This window comes from Chiloscyllium plagiosum, unplaced genomic scaffold (assembly GCF_037043375.1).
Source record: "Chiloscyllium plagiosum isolate Xiang-an unplaced genomic scaffold, Cpla_swu_hap1 HiC_scaffold_27, whole genome shotgun sequence".
In the NCBI taxonomy this organism is placed as follows: Eukaryota; Metazoa; Chordata; class Chondrichthyes; order Orectolobiformes; family Hemiscylliidae; genus Chiloscyllium; species Chiloscyllium plagiosum.
The window spans coordinates 74,284,072-74,299,621 of NW_028270165.1; the positions used below are offsets into that span (position 1 = coordinate 74,284,072).

The 15,550-nt window shown below is 52.3% G+C and overlaps 1 protein-coding gene across 1 annotated transcript in view; it reads right to left on the reverse strand.

Annotated features, from left to right (window-relative positions):
* Nucleotides 1-15,550, reverse strand: part of LOC122545955 (E3 ubiquitin-protein ligase RNF212B-like) — a 442,187-nt gene that overhangs the window by 78,721 nt on the left and 347,916 nt on the right. The window contains exon 12 of the mRNA XM_087974890.1: nucleotides 2,926-3,074. Coding sequence (XP_087831016.1) covers nucleotides 2,926-3,074 — 149 coding nt within the window. The remainder of the gene's footprint in view (nucleotides 1-2,925; nucleotides 3,075-15,550) is intronic.

Genomic DNA, 15,550 nt, shown 5'->3' on the forward strand with positions numbered 1-15,550 from the left:
GTGTGTGTACGAGTGTATGTGTGAGAGTGAGAGTGTGTGTGTGTAAGTGTGTGTGTTTGTGTGAGAGTGTGTGTGAGCGGGTGAGTGTGTGTGTGAGTGGGTGTATGTGTGAGTGTGTGAGTGGGTGTGGGTGTGTGGGTGTGTGACTGGGTGTGTGAAAGTGTGTGTGAGTATGTGAGAGTGTGTGTGTGTGTATGTGGGTGAGTGTGTATGTGTGTGTGTGACTGGGTGAGTGTGTGTGAGTATGTGAGTGCGTGTGACTGTGTGTGTGTGTGAGTGGGTGAATGTGTGGGCGTGGGCGTGAGAGTGTCTGTGCGAGTGTGTGTGAGCGTGTGTGAGTGTGTGAGTGCGTGTGTGTGAGTGTGTGTGTGAGTATGTGAGTGTGTGTGCGTGTATGTGTGTGTGTGTGAGACTGGGTGAGTGTGTGTGTGTGAGTATGTGAGTGTGTGTGTGAGACTGTGTGTGTGTGAGAGTGGGTGAATGTGTGTTTGTGTGTGTGCGTGAGAGTGTATGTGCGAGTGTGTGTGACCGTGTGTGTGTGTGAGTGCATATGTGTGTGTGAGTGCATATGTGTGTGAGCGTATGTGTGCGTGTGTCAGCGTGACTGAGCGTGTGTGAGTGCGTGTGTGAGTGTGTGTTTGTAAGTGTGTGTGTTTGTGAGTGTGAGGGTGTGTGTGCAAGTGTGTGTAAGAGTGGGTGAGTGTGTGTGTTAGTGTGTGTTTTTGTGTGCATAAGTGTGAGTGTGTGTATATGAGTATGTGTGTGTACATGTGTGAATGTATGTATGTGCGTGTGTGTGCGTGTGTGTGTGACTGAGTGTGTGTGTGTGTGTGTGAGTGTGAGTGTGCGTGCGTGTGTGTGTGTGTGAGAGAGAGAGTGTGTGTTTGTGTGTATGGGTGAGTGTGTGCGTGCGGGTGGGTGAGTGTGAGTGTGTATCTGAGTGGGTGAGTGTGAGTGTGTGTGTTAGTGTGTGTGTTTTTGTGTGCATGAATGTGAGTGTGTGTGAGTGAGAGTGTGTGTATTTATGTGTGTGTGCGTGCGTGTGTGTGTGACTGAGTGTGTGTGAGTGTGAGTGTGTGTGCATACTTGAGTGTGTGTGTGAGTGAGTGGGAGTGAGTGAGTGTGAGACTGTGTGTGTGGGTGCGTGCATGTGTGTGACTGAGTATGTGTGTGGGATTGTGCGTGTGTGTGTGTGTGAGTGAGTGGGAGTGAGTGTGTGTGTGTGTAAGTGTGTGTGCATGTGTGTTTGTGAGTGAATGTGAGACTGTGTGTGTGCGTGTTTATGTGAGAGAGTGTGAGTGTGCGTGTGTGTGTGTTTGTGTGAGTGTGTGGGTGTGTGTGTGAATGGGTGAGTGCGTTTGTGTGTGAGTGGGTGAGTGTGTGTGTGTCAGAGTGTGCGTGTGTGTGTGTGTGAGACTGTGTGAGTGTGTGTGGGTGAGTGTGTATGAGCTTGTGTGTGACTGTGTGTGAGTGAGTGTGTGTGCGTGTGTGTGAGTGCGTGTATGTGAGTGTGTGAGCGCGTGTGTGTGTGTGTCAGTGAGTGTGCGTGTGAGTGGGAGATGAGTGTGTGTGTAAGTGTGTCCGCGTGTGTGTGGGTGCATGCATGCCTGTGTGTGTGTGCGAGTGTGAGTGTGAGCGTGTATGTGAGTGTGTGTAAATGCGTGTGTGAATGCGTGTGTATGTTTGTGTGAGAGTGTGTGGGTGAGTGGGTGTGTGTGCGTGAGTGTGTGTGTGACTGAGTGCGTGTGTGTTTGTGAGAGTGTGTGCACGTGTGTGTGAGTGGGTGAGTGTGTGTGTGCGTGAGTGTGTGTGTCAGTGTGTGTGAGTGAGTGGGAGTGAGTGTGTGTGTGTGTTAGTGTGTGTGTAAGTGTGTGTGCGTGTGTGTTTGTGAGTGAGTGTGAGACTGTGTATGTGCGTGTATGTGAGACAGTGTGAGTGTGCGTGTGTGAGAGTGTGTGGGTGTGTGTGTGAGTGGGTGAGTGGGTGTGTGTGAGTGGGTGTTTGTGTTTTTGTGTGAGCGTGTGTGTGTGTGTGAGTGTGAGACTGTGTGTGTGTGTGACTGTGTGAGAGTGTGTGTGTGACTGTGTGAGAGTGTGTGTGTGAGTGGGTGAGTGTGTGTGTGCGTGAGTGTGTGTGTGTGTGAGTGGGTGTGTGTGTGTGAGAGTGGGTGAGTGTGTGTGTCAGAGTGTGTGTGTGTGTGTGACTGTGTGTGTGAGTGTGACTGTGTGTGTGAGAGTGTGTGTGAGTATGTGAGAGTGTGTGTGTGTGTGGGTGAGTGTGTATGTGTGTGTGTGAGACTGGGTGAGTGTGTGTGTGTGTGTGTGAGTATGTGAGTGTGTGTGTGTGTGTGAGAGAGTGGGTGAATGTGTGTGTGCGTGAGAGTGTGTGTGCGAGTGTGTGTGAGTGTGTGTGTGTGTGAGTGCGTGCCTGCATGTGTGCGTGTGTGAGCGTGTCTGAGCGTGTGTGAGTGCGTGTGCGAGTGTGTATTTGTGAGTGTGTGTTTGTGAGTGTGAGTGTGTGTGTGTGAGTGGGTGAGTGTGTGTGTTTTTGTGTGCATAAGTGTGAGTGTATGTGTGAATGTATGTATGTGCGTGTGGCTGACTGAGTGTGCGTGTGTGTGTGAGCGTGAGTGTGCGTGTGAGCGTGTGTGTGAGTGCGTGCGTGTGTGTGCGTGAGAGAGAGTGTGTGTTTGTGTGTATGGGTGAGTGTGTGTGTGCGAGTGGGTGAGTGTGAGTGTGTGTCTGAGTGGGTGAGTGTGTGTGTGTTAGTGTGTGTGTGTTTTTGTGTGCATGAGTGTGAGTGTGTGTGAATGATAGTGTGTGTATGTATGTGTGTGTGCGTACGCATGTGTGTGACTGAGTGTGTGTGAGTGTGTGTGTGTGTGAGCCCGTGCTGCTGATTCTGCCTGAGCAGAGGATACCTTACCGATGAGCCTGAGTGGGCTGGTGTAACCTGCCAAGGGGAGGTGCCTCACACTGTGAGATGGGGGAACCCCGGCATCTCTGTATCTCTCGGAGGAGCCCTGCCCTCCGCTCACTGGGAAGGTCAGCAGTGTCGGGGTTCTGGATGCCAATCTGAGCAACAAGATCAAATGATGTCATCATTACCACTTGCATGACCAGGCCGTGACAGCATTAAATATCTCCTATATCCTTCGTTAACAACGCCCCCCTCCGACAACACACACACACTCACTCTCACACACTCACAGACACACACAGACACACTCACCCACACTCACACAGAGACACACATAGACACACATAGACACACACAGACACACACACACACACTCTCATACACACACAGACACACACACACAGATACAAACACAGACACACACACTCACACAGACACACTCTCACACACACACTCATAGACACAGACACACACAGACACCCACACTCTCACGCACACAGTCACACTCACACACAGACACACTCTCACACCGACACAGACACTCACACACAGATACAGACACACACACAGACACACTCTCATGCACACACAGACACACACACTCACACACTTTCACACATACACACACAGGCACACTCTCACACACAGACACACACACAGGCACACTCACACACAGACACAGACACACACACAGTGACACACACACACACAGACACATTCACGCACACAGACACAGACACAGACACACATACACTCAGACACACACTCACAGACACACTCTCACACAGATACAGACACACACACACAGACACACTCACACGGACACACAGACACTCTCACACAGACACACTATCTCACACACAGAGACACACACACAGACACACACTCACACATACACACACACACAGGCACACTCACACACACACAGACACACAAACTCACACAGACACACACACACACTCACAGAGACACACTCTCACACACACAGACATACTCACATTGGCACACACACACACACAGACACACACTCACAAGACACAGACGCACTCACACAGACACACACTCACAATCACATAGACACACATAGACACACACAGACACTCGCACAGACACACACACTCTCATACACACACAGACACACTCACTCACATAGACTCACACAGGCACATACAGACACACACAAATGCACAGAGACGTACACACACACACACTCACACAGACACACACTCACACAGACACAGATAGGGAGATACACACACAGGCACAGATAGAGACACACACTTAGACCCCCACACACGCACAGACACAGAAACATACACACAGACCCACAGGCAAAGATAGATACACACACACGCACAGACACAGGTATAGACACACACACATACACACACACACTCACACACACACAGACCCACACAAATGCACAGAGACGTACACACAGACACAGGTAGGGAGATACACACACAGGCACAGATAGAGACACACACAGACCCACACACACATGCACAGACACAGATACACACACACACACACACACACAGAGCCACAGGCAAAGATAGAGAGATACACACACATGCACAGACACAGGTAGAGACACGCACACATACACACACACACAGACCCACACAAAATGCACAGAGACATGCACACACATATGCACACAGACACAGATAGGGAGATACACACACAGACCCACAGGCACAGATAGGGAGATACACACACAGACACATAGGCACAGATAGAGACACACACATGCACAGACACAGATACACACAGATGCACAGGCAAAGATAGAGAGATACACACACACGCACAGACACAGATAGAGACACACACACACACACACAGATCCACAGACACAGATAGAGACACACACATATGTACACACATACACAGGCAAACACACACACACCCGGTCTTCGGTAAACAGCTTTACCCCTCTGCCTTACAACCGCTCTGCAAATACCAGAACAGGGTGAAGTAAGCTGCTGAAAGTCACAGCTTCGTCAAAGCCAGGACTTCATGAGCTGCACTGCCTTGACATTGGAGACAACGCCATCATCAGCCTCTGCTGTGGTATTCCTTTACAGGGGCCAAACTTGCTGTGATGGTCCTCCCCTGGACACCGCACCCCCTTCCCTGCCCTGAACCTCAAACCCTTCTCCATTTACCGCCCACTGCCCTCTCTGAGCTCACCCTGTCCACGGGGGGCCCACTTCGATCCTACTCCCACCCACCACCCCAACGAATGTCGGATATACTCAGGACATTTACGTTGCTGTGTTGCCATAGTCCTACCAGACCCTGGGGGCTGCTCTCTCATTACAGAAAGAAGCGACTGGGAGGGATATAACCTGAGGGGAATTAAACCCACGCTGTCGGCATCATACTGCTCTGCAAACCAACCATCCAGCCAAGTGAGCTAACCCGACTCCCGGGACGTTTAAAAGGAGGTGTCAGAGTTCAGTTCTTTCCACGGGGAGCGGTGGGTGCGTGGGGTGCACTACCAGCTGATGGAGTAGAGTCAGATACATTCGAGACATTTCAGCGACTCTTAGATAGGCACGGGGATGATAGTAAAATGTAGGGTACTGAGGTTAGGCTGTAGGATGAAAGGCCGGCACAACATTGAGGGCCGAAGGGCCTGTACTGTGCTGTATGGTTCTGTGTCCCTCCACCCTGGTACCCGGTGTCAGTGTTGCAAACACTTCATAGAGTCATCGAGATGTACAGCGCAGAAACAGACCCTTCAGTCCAACCAGTCCATGCCAACCCAGATATCCCTAACCTAATCTAGTCCTATTTGCCAGCACTTGGCCCATATCTCTCTAAACCTCTATTCATGTCCCCATCCAGATGCCTTTTAAATGTTGTCATTGTACCAGCCTCCATTACTTCCTCTGGCAGCTCATACACGTACCAGCTTTTGAGTGAAAAAGTTGCCCTCTAGGTCCCTTAGATAGAGATAAAGGGAGGGGGCTAAAGGAGACAGGGATAAAGGGAGGGGACTGAGGGAGATAGGGATAAAGAGAGGGGACTGAGGGAGATAGGGATAAAGGGAGGGGACTGAGGGAGATAGGGATAAAGGGAGGGGGCTGAGGGAGATAGGGATAAAGAGAGGGGACTGAGGGAGATAGGGATAAAGGGAGGGGACTGAGGGAGATAGGGATAAAGGGAGGGGGCTGAGGGAGATAGGGATAAAGAGAGGGGACTGAGGGAGATAGGGATAAAGAGAGGGGTCTGAGGGAGATAGGGATAAAGAGAGGGGACTGAGGGAGACAGGGATAAAGAGAGGGGACTGAGGGAGATAGGGATAAAGAGAGGGGACTGAGGGAGACAGGGATAAAGAGAGGGGTCTGAGGGAGATAGGGATAAAGAGAGGGGACTGAGGGAGACAGGGATAAAGAGAGGGGACTGAGGGAGATAGGGATAAAGAGAGGGGACTGAGGGAGACAGGGATAAAGAGAGGGGGCTGAGGGAGACAGGGATAAAGAGAGGGGAGTGAGGGAGACAGGGATAAAGAGAGGTGACTGAGGGAGATAGGGATAAAGAGAGGGGTCTGAGGGAGATAGGGATAAAGAGAGGGGTCTGAGGGAGATAGGGATAAAGAGAGGGGACTGAGGGAGATAGGGATAAAGAGAGGGGACTGAGGGAGATAGGGATAAAGAGAGGGGACTGAGGGAGAGAGGGATAAAGAGAGGGGGCTGAGGGAGACAGGGATAAAGAAAGGGGACTGAGGGAGATAGGGATAAAGAGAGGGGGCTAAGAGAGATAGGGATGAAGAGAGAGGACTGAGGGAGATAGGGATAAAGAGAGGGGGCTAAGAGAGATAGGGATGAAGAGAGAGGACTGAGGGAGACAGGGATAAAGAGAGGGGAGTGAGGGAGATAGGGATAAAGAGAGGGGACTGAGGGAGATAGGGATAAAGAGAGGGGAGTGAGGGAGATAGGGATAAAGAGAGGGGACTGAGGGAGAGAGGGATAAAGAGAGGGGAGTGAGGGAGATAGGGATAAAGAGAGGGGACTGAGGGAGATAGGGATAAAGAGAGGGGAGTGAGGGAGATAGGGATAAAGAGAGGGGACTGAGGGAGATAGGGATAAAGAGAGGGGACGGAGGGAGATAGGGATAAAGAGAGGGGACTGAGGGAGATAGGGATGAAGGGAGGGGGCTAAGGATGATAGAGATAAAGAGAGGGGACGGAGGGAGATAGGGATAAAGAGAGGGGACTGAGGGAGATAGGGATAAAGAGAGGGGACTGAGGGAGATAGGGATGAAGGGAGGGGGCTAAGGATGATAGAGATAAAGAGAGAGGACGGAGGGAGATAGGGATAAAGAGAGGGGACTGAGGGAGATAGGGATAAAGAGAGGGGACTGAGGGAGACAGGGATAAAGAGAGGGGACTGAGGGAGTTGGGATAAAGAGAGGGGACTGAGGGAGACAGGGATAAAGGGAGGGGGCTGAGGGAGATCGGGATAAAGGGAGGGGACTGAGGGAGACAGGGATAAAGAGAGGGGAGTGAGGGAGATAGGGATAAAGAGAGGGGACTGAGGGAGATAGGGATAAAGAGAGGGGAGTGAGGGAGATAGGGATAAAGAGAGGGGACTGAGGGAGAGAGGGATAAAGAGAGGGGAGTGAGGGAGATAGGGATAAAGAGAGGGGACTGAGGGAGATAGGGATAAAGAGAGGGGAGTGAGGGAGATAGGGATAAAGAGAGGGGACTGAGGGAGATAGGGATAAAGAGAGGGGACGGAGGGAGATAGGGATAAAGAGAGGGGACTGAGGGAGACAGGGATAAAGAGAGGGGAGTGAGGGAGATAGGGATAAAGAGAGGGGACTGAGGGAGACAGGGATAAAGAGAGGGGACTGAGGGAGATTGGGATAAAGAGAGGGGACTGAGGGAGATTGGGATAAAGAGAGGGGAGTGAGGGAGATAGGGATAAAGAGAGGGGACTGAGGGAGATAGGGATAAAGAGAGGGGACGGAGGGAGATAGGGATAAAGAGAGGGGACTGAGGGAGATAGGGATGAAGGGAGGGGGCTAAGGATGATAGAGATAAAGAGAGGGGACGGAGGGAGATAGGGATAAAGAGAGGGGACTGAGGGAGATAGGGATAAAGAGAGGGGGCTAAGAGAGATAGGGATGAAGAGAGAGGACTGAGGGAGACAGGGATAAAGAGAGGGGAGTGAGGGAGATAGGGATAAAGAGAGGGGACTGAGGGAGATAGGGATAAAGAGAGGGGAGTGAGGGAGATAGGGATAAAGAGAGGGGACTGAGGGAGAGAGGGATAAAGAGAGGGGAGTGAGGGAGATAGGGATAAAGAGAGGGGACTGAGGGAGATAGGGATAAAGAGAGGGGAGTGAGGGAGATAGGGATAAAGAGAGGGGACTGAGGGAGATAGGGATAAAGAGAGGGGACGGAGGGAGATAGGGATAAAGAGAGGGGACTGAGGGAGATAGGGATGAAGGGAGGGGGCTAAGGATGATAGAGATAAAGAGAGGGGACGGAGGGAGATAGGGATAAAGAGAGGGGACTGAGGGAGATAGGGATAAAGAGAGGGGACTGAGGGAGATAGGGATGAAGGGAGGGGGCTAAGGATGATAGAGATAAAGAGAGAGGACGGAGGGAGATAGGGATAAAGAGAGGGGACTGAGGGAGATAGGGATAAAGAGAGGGGACTGAGGGAGATAGGGATAAAGAGAGGGGACGGAGGGAGATAGGGATAAAGAGAGGGGACTGAGGGAGATAGGGATGAAGGGAGGGGGCTAAGGATGATAGAGATAAAGAGAGGGGACGGAGGGAGATAGGGATAAAGAGAGGGGACTGAGGGAGATAGGGATAAAGAGAGGGGGCTAAGAGAGATAGGGATGAAGAGAGAGGACTGAGGGAGACAGGGATAAAGAGAGGGGAGTGAGGGAGATAGGGATAAAGAGAGGGGACTGAGGGAGATAGGGATAAAGAGAGGGGAGTGAGGGAGATAGGGATAAAGAGAGGGGACTGAGGGAGAGAGGGATAAAGAGAGGGGAGTGAGGGAGATAGGGATAAAGAGAGGGGACTGAGGGAGATAGGGATAAAGAGAGGGGAGTGAGGGAGATAGGGATAAAGAGAGGGGACTGAGGGAGATAGGGATAAAGAGAGGGGACGGAGGGAGATAGGGATAAAGAGAGGGGACTGAGGGAGATAGGGATGAAGGGAGGGGGCTAAGGATGATAGAGATAAAGAGAGGGGACGGAGGGAGATAGGGATAAAGAGAGGGGACTGAGGGAGATAGGGATAAAGAGAGGGGACTGAGGGAGATAGGGATGAAGGGAGGGGGCTAAGGATGATAGAGATAAAGAGAGAGGACGGAGGGAGATAGGGATAAAGAGAGGGGACTGAGGGAGATAGGGATAAAGAGAGGGGACTGAGGGAGACAGGGATAAAGAGAGGGGACTGAGGGAGTTGGGATAAAGAGAGGGGACTGAGGGAGACAGGGATAAAGGGAGGGGGCTGAGGGAGATCGGGATAAAGGGAGGGGACTGAGGGAGACAGGGATAAAGAGAGGGGAGTGAGGGAGATAGGGATAAAGAGAGGGGACTGAGGGAGATAGGGATAAAGAGAGGGGAGTGAGGGAGATAGGGATAAAGAGAGGGGACTGAGGGAGAGAGGGATAAAGAGAGGGGAGTGAGGGAGATAGGGATAAAGAGAGGGGACTGAGGGAGATAGGGATAAAGAGAGGGGAGTGAGGGAGATAGGGATAAAGAGAGGGGACTGAGGGAGATAGGGATAAAGAGAGGGGACGGAGGGAGATAGGGATAAAGAGAGGGGACTGAGGGAGACAGGGATAAAGAGAGGGGAGTGAGGGAGATAGGGATAAAGAGAGGGGACTGAGGGAGACAGGGATAAAGAGAGGGGACTGAGGGAGATTGGGATAAAGAGAGGGGACTGAGGGAGATTGGGATAAAGAGAGGGGAGTGAGGGAGATAGGGATAAAGAGAGGGGACTGAGGGAGATAGGGATAAAGAGAGGGGACGGAGGGAGATAGGGATAAAGAGAGGGGACTGAGGGAGATAGGGATGAAGGGAGGGGGCTAAGGATGATAGAGATAAAGAGAGGGGACGGAGGGAGATAGGGATAAAGAGAGGGGACTGAGGGAGATAGGGATAAAGAGAGGGGACTGAGGGAGATAGGGATGAAGGGAGGGGGCTAAGGATGATAGAGATAAAGAGAGGGGACGGAGGGAGATAGGGATAAAGAGAGGGGACTGAGGGAGATAGGGATAAAGAGAGGGGACTGAGGGAGACAGGGATAAAGAGAGGGGACTGAGGGAGTTGGGATAAAGAGAGGGGACTGAGGGAGACAGGGATAAAGGGAGGGGGCTGAGGGAGATCAGGATAAAGTGAGGGGACTGAGGGAGACAGGGATAAAGAGAGGGGAGTGAGGGAGATAGGGATAAAGAGAGGGGACTGACGGAGATAGGGATAAAGAGAGGGGAGTGAGGGAGATAGGGATAAAGAGAGGGGACTGAGGGAGAGAGGGATAAAGAGAGGGGAGTGAGGGAGATAGGGATAAAGAGAGGGGACTGAGGGAGATAGGGATAAAGAGAGGGGAGTGAGGGAGATAGGGATAAAGAGAGGGGACTGAGGGAGATAGGGATAAAGAGAGGGGACGGAGGGAGATAGGGATAAAGAGAGGGGACTGAGGGAGACAGGGATAAAGAGAGGGGAGTGAGGGAGATAGGGATAAAGAGAGGGGACTGAGGGAGACAGGGATAAAGAGAGGGGACTGAGGGAGATTGGGATAAAGAGAGGGGAGTGAGGGAGATAGGGATAAAGAGAGGGGACGGAGGGAGATAGGGATAAAGAGAGGGGACGGAGGGAGATAGGGATAAAGAGAGGGGACTGAGGGAGACAGGGATAAAGAGAGGGGACTGAGGGAGATTGGGATAAAGAGAGGGGAGTGAGGGAGATAGGGATAAAGAGAGGGGACTGAGGGAGATAGGGATAAAGAGAGGGGACGGAGGGAGATAGGGATAAAGAGAGGGGACTGAGGGAGATAGGGATGAAGGGAGGGGGCTAAGGATGATAGAGATAAAGAGAGGGGACGGAGGGAGATAGGGATAAAGAGAGGGGACTGAGGGAGATAGGGATAAAGAGAGGGGACTGAGGGAGATAGGGATGAAGGGAGGGGGCTAAGGATGATAGAGATAAAGAGAGGGGACGGAGGGAGATAGGGATAAAGAGAGGGGACTGAGGGAGATAGGGATAAAGAGAGGGGACTGAGGGAGACAGGGATAAAGAGAGGGGACTGAGGGAGACAGGGATAAAGAGAGGGGACTGAGGGAGACAGGGATAAAGGGAGGGGGCTGAGGGAGATCGGGATAAAGGGAGGGGACTGAGGGAGACAGGGATAAAGAGAGGGGACGGAGGGAGATAGGGATAAAGAGAGGGGAGTGAGGGAGATAGGGATAAAGAGAGGGGACTGAGGGAGAGAGGGATAAAGAGAGGGGAGTGAGGGAGATAGGGATAAAGAGAGGGGACTGAGGGAGATAGGGATAAAGAGAGGGGAGTGAGGGAGATAGGGATAAAGAGAGGGGACTGAGGGAGATAGGGATAAAGAGAGGGGACGGAGGGAGATAGGGATAAAGAGAGGGGACTGAGGGAGAGAGGGATAAAGAGAGGGGAGTGAGGGAGATAGGGATAAAGAGAGGGGACTGAGGGAGACAGGGATAAAGAGAGGGGACTGAGGGAGATTGGGATAAAGAGAGGGGAGTGAGGGAGATAGGGATAAAGAGAGGGGACTGAGGGAGAGAGGGATAAAGAGAGGGGAGTGAGGGAGATAGGGATAAAGAGAGGGGACTGAGGGAGATAGGGATAAAGAGAGGGGAGTGAGGGAGATAGGGATAAAGAGAGGGGACTGAGGGAGATAGGGATAAAGAGAGGGGACTGAGGGAGACAGGGATAAAGAGAGGGGACTGGGGGAGATAGGGATAAAGAGAGGGGACTGAGGGAGACAGGGATAAAGAGAGGGGAGTGAGGGAGATAGGGATAAAGAGAGGGGACTGAGGGAGACAGGGATAAAGAGAGGGGACTGAGGGAGATAGGGATAAAGAGAGGGGAGTGAGGGAGATAGGGAAAAGAGAGGGGATTGAGGGAGATAGGAATAAAGAGAGGGGACTGGGGGAGATAGGGATAAAGAGAGGGGACTGAGGGAGACAGGGATAAAGGGAGGGGACTGAGAGAGACAGTGATAAAGGGAGGGGACTGAGGGAGACAGGGATAAAAGGCGGGGAGTGAGGGAGACATGGATAAAGAGAGGGGACTGAGGGAGGTAGGGATAAAGAGAGGGGAGTGAGGGAGATAGGGAAAAGAGAGGGGATTGAGGGAGATAGGGATAAAGAGAGGGGACTGGGGGAGATAGGGATAAAGGGAGGGGACTGAGGGAGACAGGGATAAAGGGAGGGGACTGAGGGAGACAGGGATAAAAGGCGGGGAGTGAGGGAGACAGGGATAAAGGGAGGGGACTGAGGGAGACAGGGATAAAGAGAGGGGACTGAGGGAGAGAGGGATAAAGAGAGGGGACTGAGGGAGATAGGGAAAAGAGAGGGGACTGAGGGAGATAGGGAAAAGAGAGGGGACTGAGGGAGGTAGGGATAAAGAGAGGGGGCTGAGGGAGATAGGGATAAAGTTAGGGGTCTGAGGGAGATAGGGATAAAGAGAGGGGGCTGAGGGAGATAGGGATAAAGAGAGGGGATTGAGGGAGATAGGGTAAAGGGAGGGGACTGAGGGAGACAGGGATAAAAAGAGGGGACTGAGGGAGATAGGGATAAAGAGAGGGGACTGAGGGAGACAGGGATAAAGAGAGGGGACTGAGGGAGACAGGGATAAAGAGAGGGGGCTGAGGGAGATAGGGATAAAGGGAGGGGACTGAGGGAGACAGGGATAAAGAGAGGGGATTGAGGGAGACAGGGATAAAAGGAGGGGACTGAGGAAGACAGGGATAAAGAGAGGGGACTGAGGGAGATAGGGATTAAGAGAGGGGACTGAGGGAGATAGGGATAAAGAGAGGGGACTGAGGGAGATAGGGATAAAGAGAGGGGATTGAGGGAGATAGGGTAAAGGGAGGGGACTGAGGGAGACAGGGATAAAGAGAGGGGACTGAGGGAGAGAGGGATAAAAGGAGGGGACTGAGGGAGACAGGGATAAAAAGAGGGGACTGAGGGAGATAGGGATAAAGAGAGGGGACTGAGGGAGATAGGGATAGAGAGAGGGGGCTGAGGGAGATAGGGATAAAGAGAGGGGGCTGAGGGAGACAGGGATAAAGAGAGGGGACTGAGGGAGGTAGAGATAAAGAGAGGGGACTGAGGGAGATAGGGATAAAGTTAGGGGTCTGAGGGAGATAGGGATAAAGAGAGGGGATTGAAGGAGGCAGGGATAAAGGAGGGGACTGAGGGAGACAGGGATAAAAGGAGGGGACTGAGGGAGACAGGGATAAAGAGAGGGGACTGAGGGAGATAGGGATAAAGAGAGGGGACTGAGGGAGATAGGGATAAAGGGAGGGGACTGAGGGAGACAGGGATAAAGAGAGGGGACTGAGGGAGAGAGGGATAAAGAGAGGGGACTGAGGGAGATAGGGATAAAGAGAGGGGACTGAGGGAGAGAGGGATAAAGGGAGGGGTCTGAGGGAGAGAGGGATAAAGAGAGGGGACTGAGGGAGATAGGGATAAAGAGAGGGGACTGAGGGAGAGAGGGATAAAGGGAGGAGTCTGAGGGAGATAGGGATAAAGAGAGGGGATTGAGGGAGACAGGGATAAAGAGAGGGGATTGAGGGAGACAGGGATAAAAGGAGGGGACTGAGGAAGACAGGGATAAAGAGAGGGGACTGAGGGAGATAGGGATAAAGGGAGGGGACTGAGGGAGACAGGGATAAAGGGAGGGGACTGAGGGAGACAGGGATAAAAGGAGGGGACTGAGGGAGAGAGGGTAAAGAGAGGGGACTGAGGGAGGTAGAGATAAAGGGAGGGGACTGAGGGAGATAGGGATAAAGGGAGGGGACTGAGGGAGACAGGGATAAAGGGAGGGGACTGAGGGAGACAGGGAAAAAAGGCGGGGAGTGAGGGAGACAGGGATAAAGAGAGGGGACTGAGGGAGGTAGGGATAAAGAGAGGGGACTGAGGGAGATAGGGATAAAGTTAGGGGTCTGAGGGAGATAGGGATAAAGAGAGGGGATTGAGGGAGACAGGGATAAAGAGAGGGGACTGTGGGAGATAGGGATAAAGAGAGGGGACTGAGGGAGAGAGGGATAAAGAGAGGGCACTGAGGGAGACAGGGATAAAGAGAGGGGGCTGAGGGAGATAGGAATAAAGAGAGTGGATTGAGGGAGATAGGGATAAAGGGAGGGGACTAAGGGAGATAGGAATAAAGAGAGGGGACTGAGGGAGATAGGGATAAAGAGAGGGGACTGAGGGAGATAGGGATAAAGAGAGGGGACTGAGGGAGATAGGGATAAAGAGAGGGGACTGAGGGAGATAGGGATAAAGAGAGGGGACTGAGGGAGATAGGGATAAAGGGAGGGGACTAAGGGAGATAGGAATAAAGAGAGGGGACTGAGGGAGATAGGGATAAAGAGAGGACTGAGGGAGAGAGGGATAAAGAGAGGGGACTGAGGGAGACAGGTATAAAAAGGGGGGCTAAGAGAGATAGGGATAAAGGGAGGGGACTGAGGGAGACAGGGATAAAGAGAGGGGACTGAGGGAGAGAGGGATAAAGAGAGGGGACTGAGGGAGATAGAGATAAAGAGAGGGGACTGAGGGAGAGAGGGATAAAGGGAGGGGTCTGAGGGAGATAGGGATAAAGGGAGGGGACTGAGGGAGACAGGGATAAAAGGAGGGGACTGAGGGAGACAGGGATAAAGAGAGGGGACTGGGGGAGAGAGGGATAACGAGAGGGGACTGAGGGAGATAAGGATAAAGGGAGGGGACTGAGGGAGACAGGGATAAAAGGAGGGGACTGAGGGAGACAGGGATAAAGAGAGGGGACTGAGGGAGAGAGGGATAAAGGGAGGGGACTGAGGGAGACACGGATAAAGAGAGGGGACTGAGGGAGAGAGGGATAAAGGGAGGGGACTGAGGGAGACAGGGATAAAGGGAGGGGACTGAGGGAGACAGGGATAAAGAGAGGGGACTGAGGGAGATAGGGATAAAGAGAGGGGATTGAGGGAGATTGGGATAAAGGGAAGGGACTGAGGGAGACAGGGATAAAGAGAGGGGACTGAGGGAGATAGGGATAAAGAGAGGGGACTGAGGGAGAGAGGGATAAAGAGAGGGGACTGAGGGAGATAGGGATAAAGAGAGGGGACTGAGGGAGATAGGGATAAAGAGAGGGGACTGAGGGAGATTGGGATAAAGGGAGGGGACTGAGGGAGACAGGGATAAAGAGAGGGGACTGAGGGAGATAGGGATAAAGAGAGGGGACTGAGGGAGATAGGGATAAAGAGAGGGGACTGAGGGAGAGAGGGATAAAGAGAGGGGACTGAGGGAGATAGGGATAAAGAGAGGGGACTGAGGGAGATAGGGATAAAGGGAGGGGACTAAGGGAGATAGGAATAAAGAGAGGGGACTGAGGGAGACAGGGATAAAGAGAGGGGACTGAGGGAG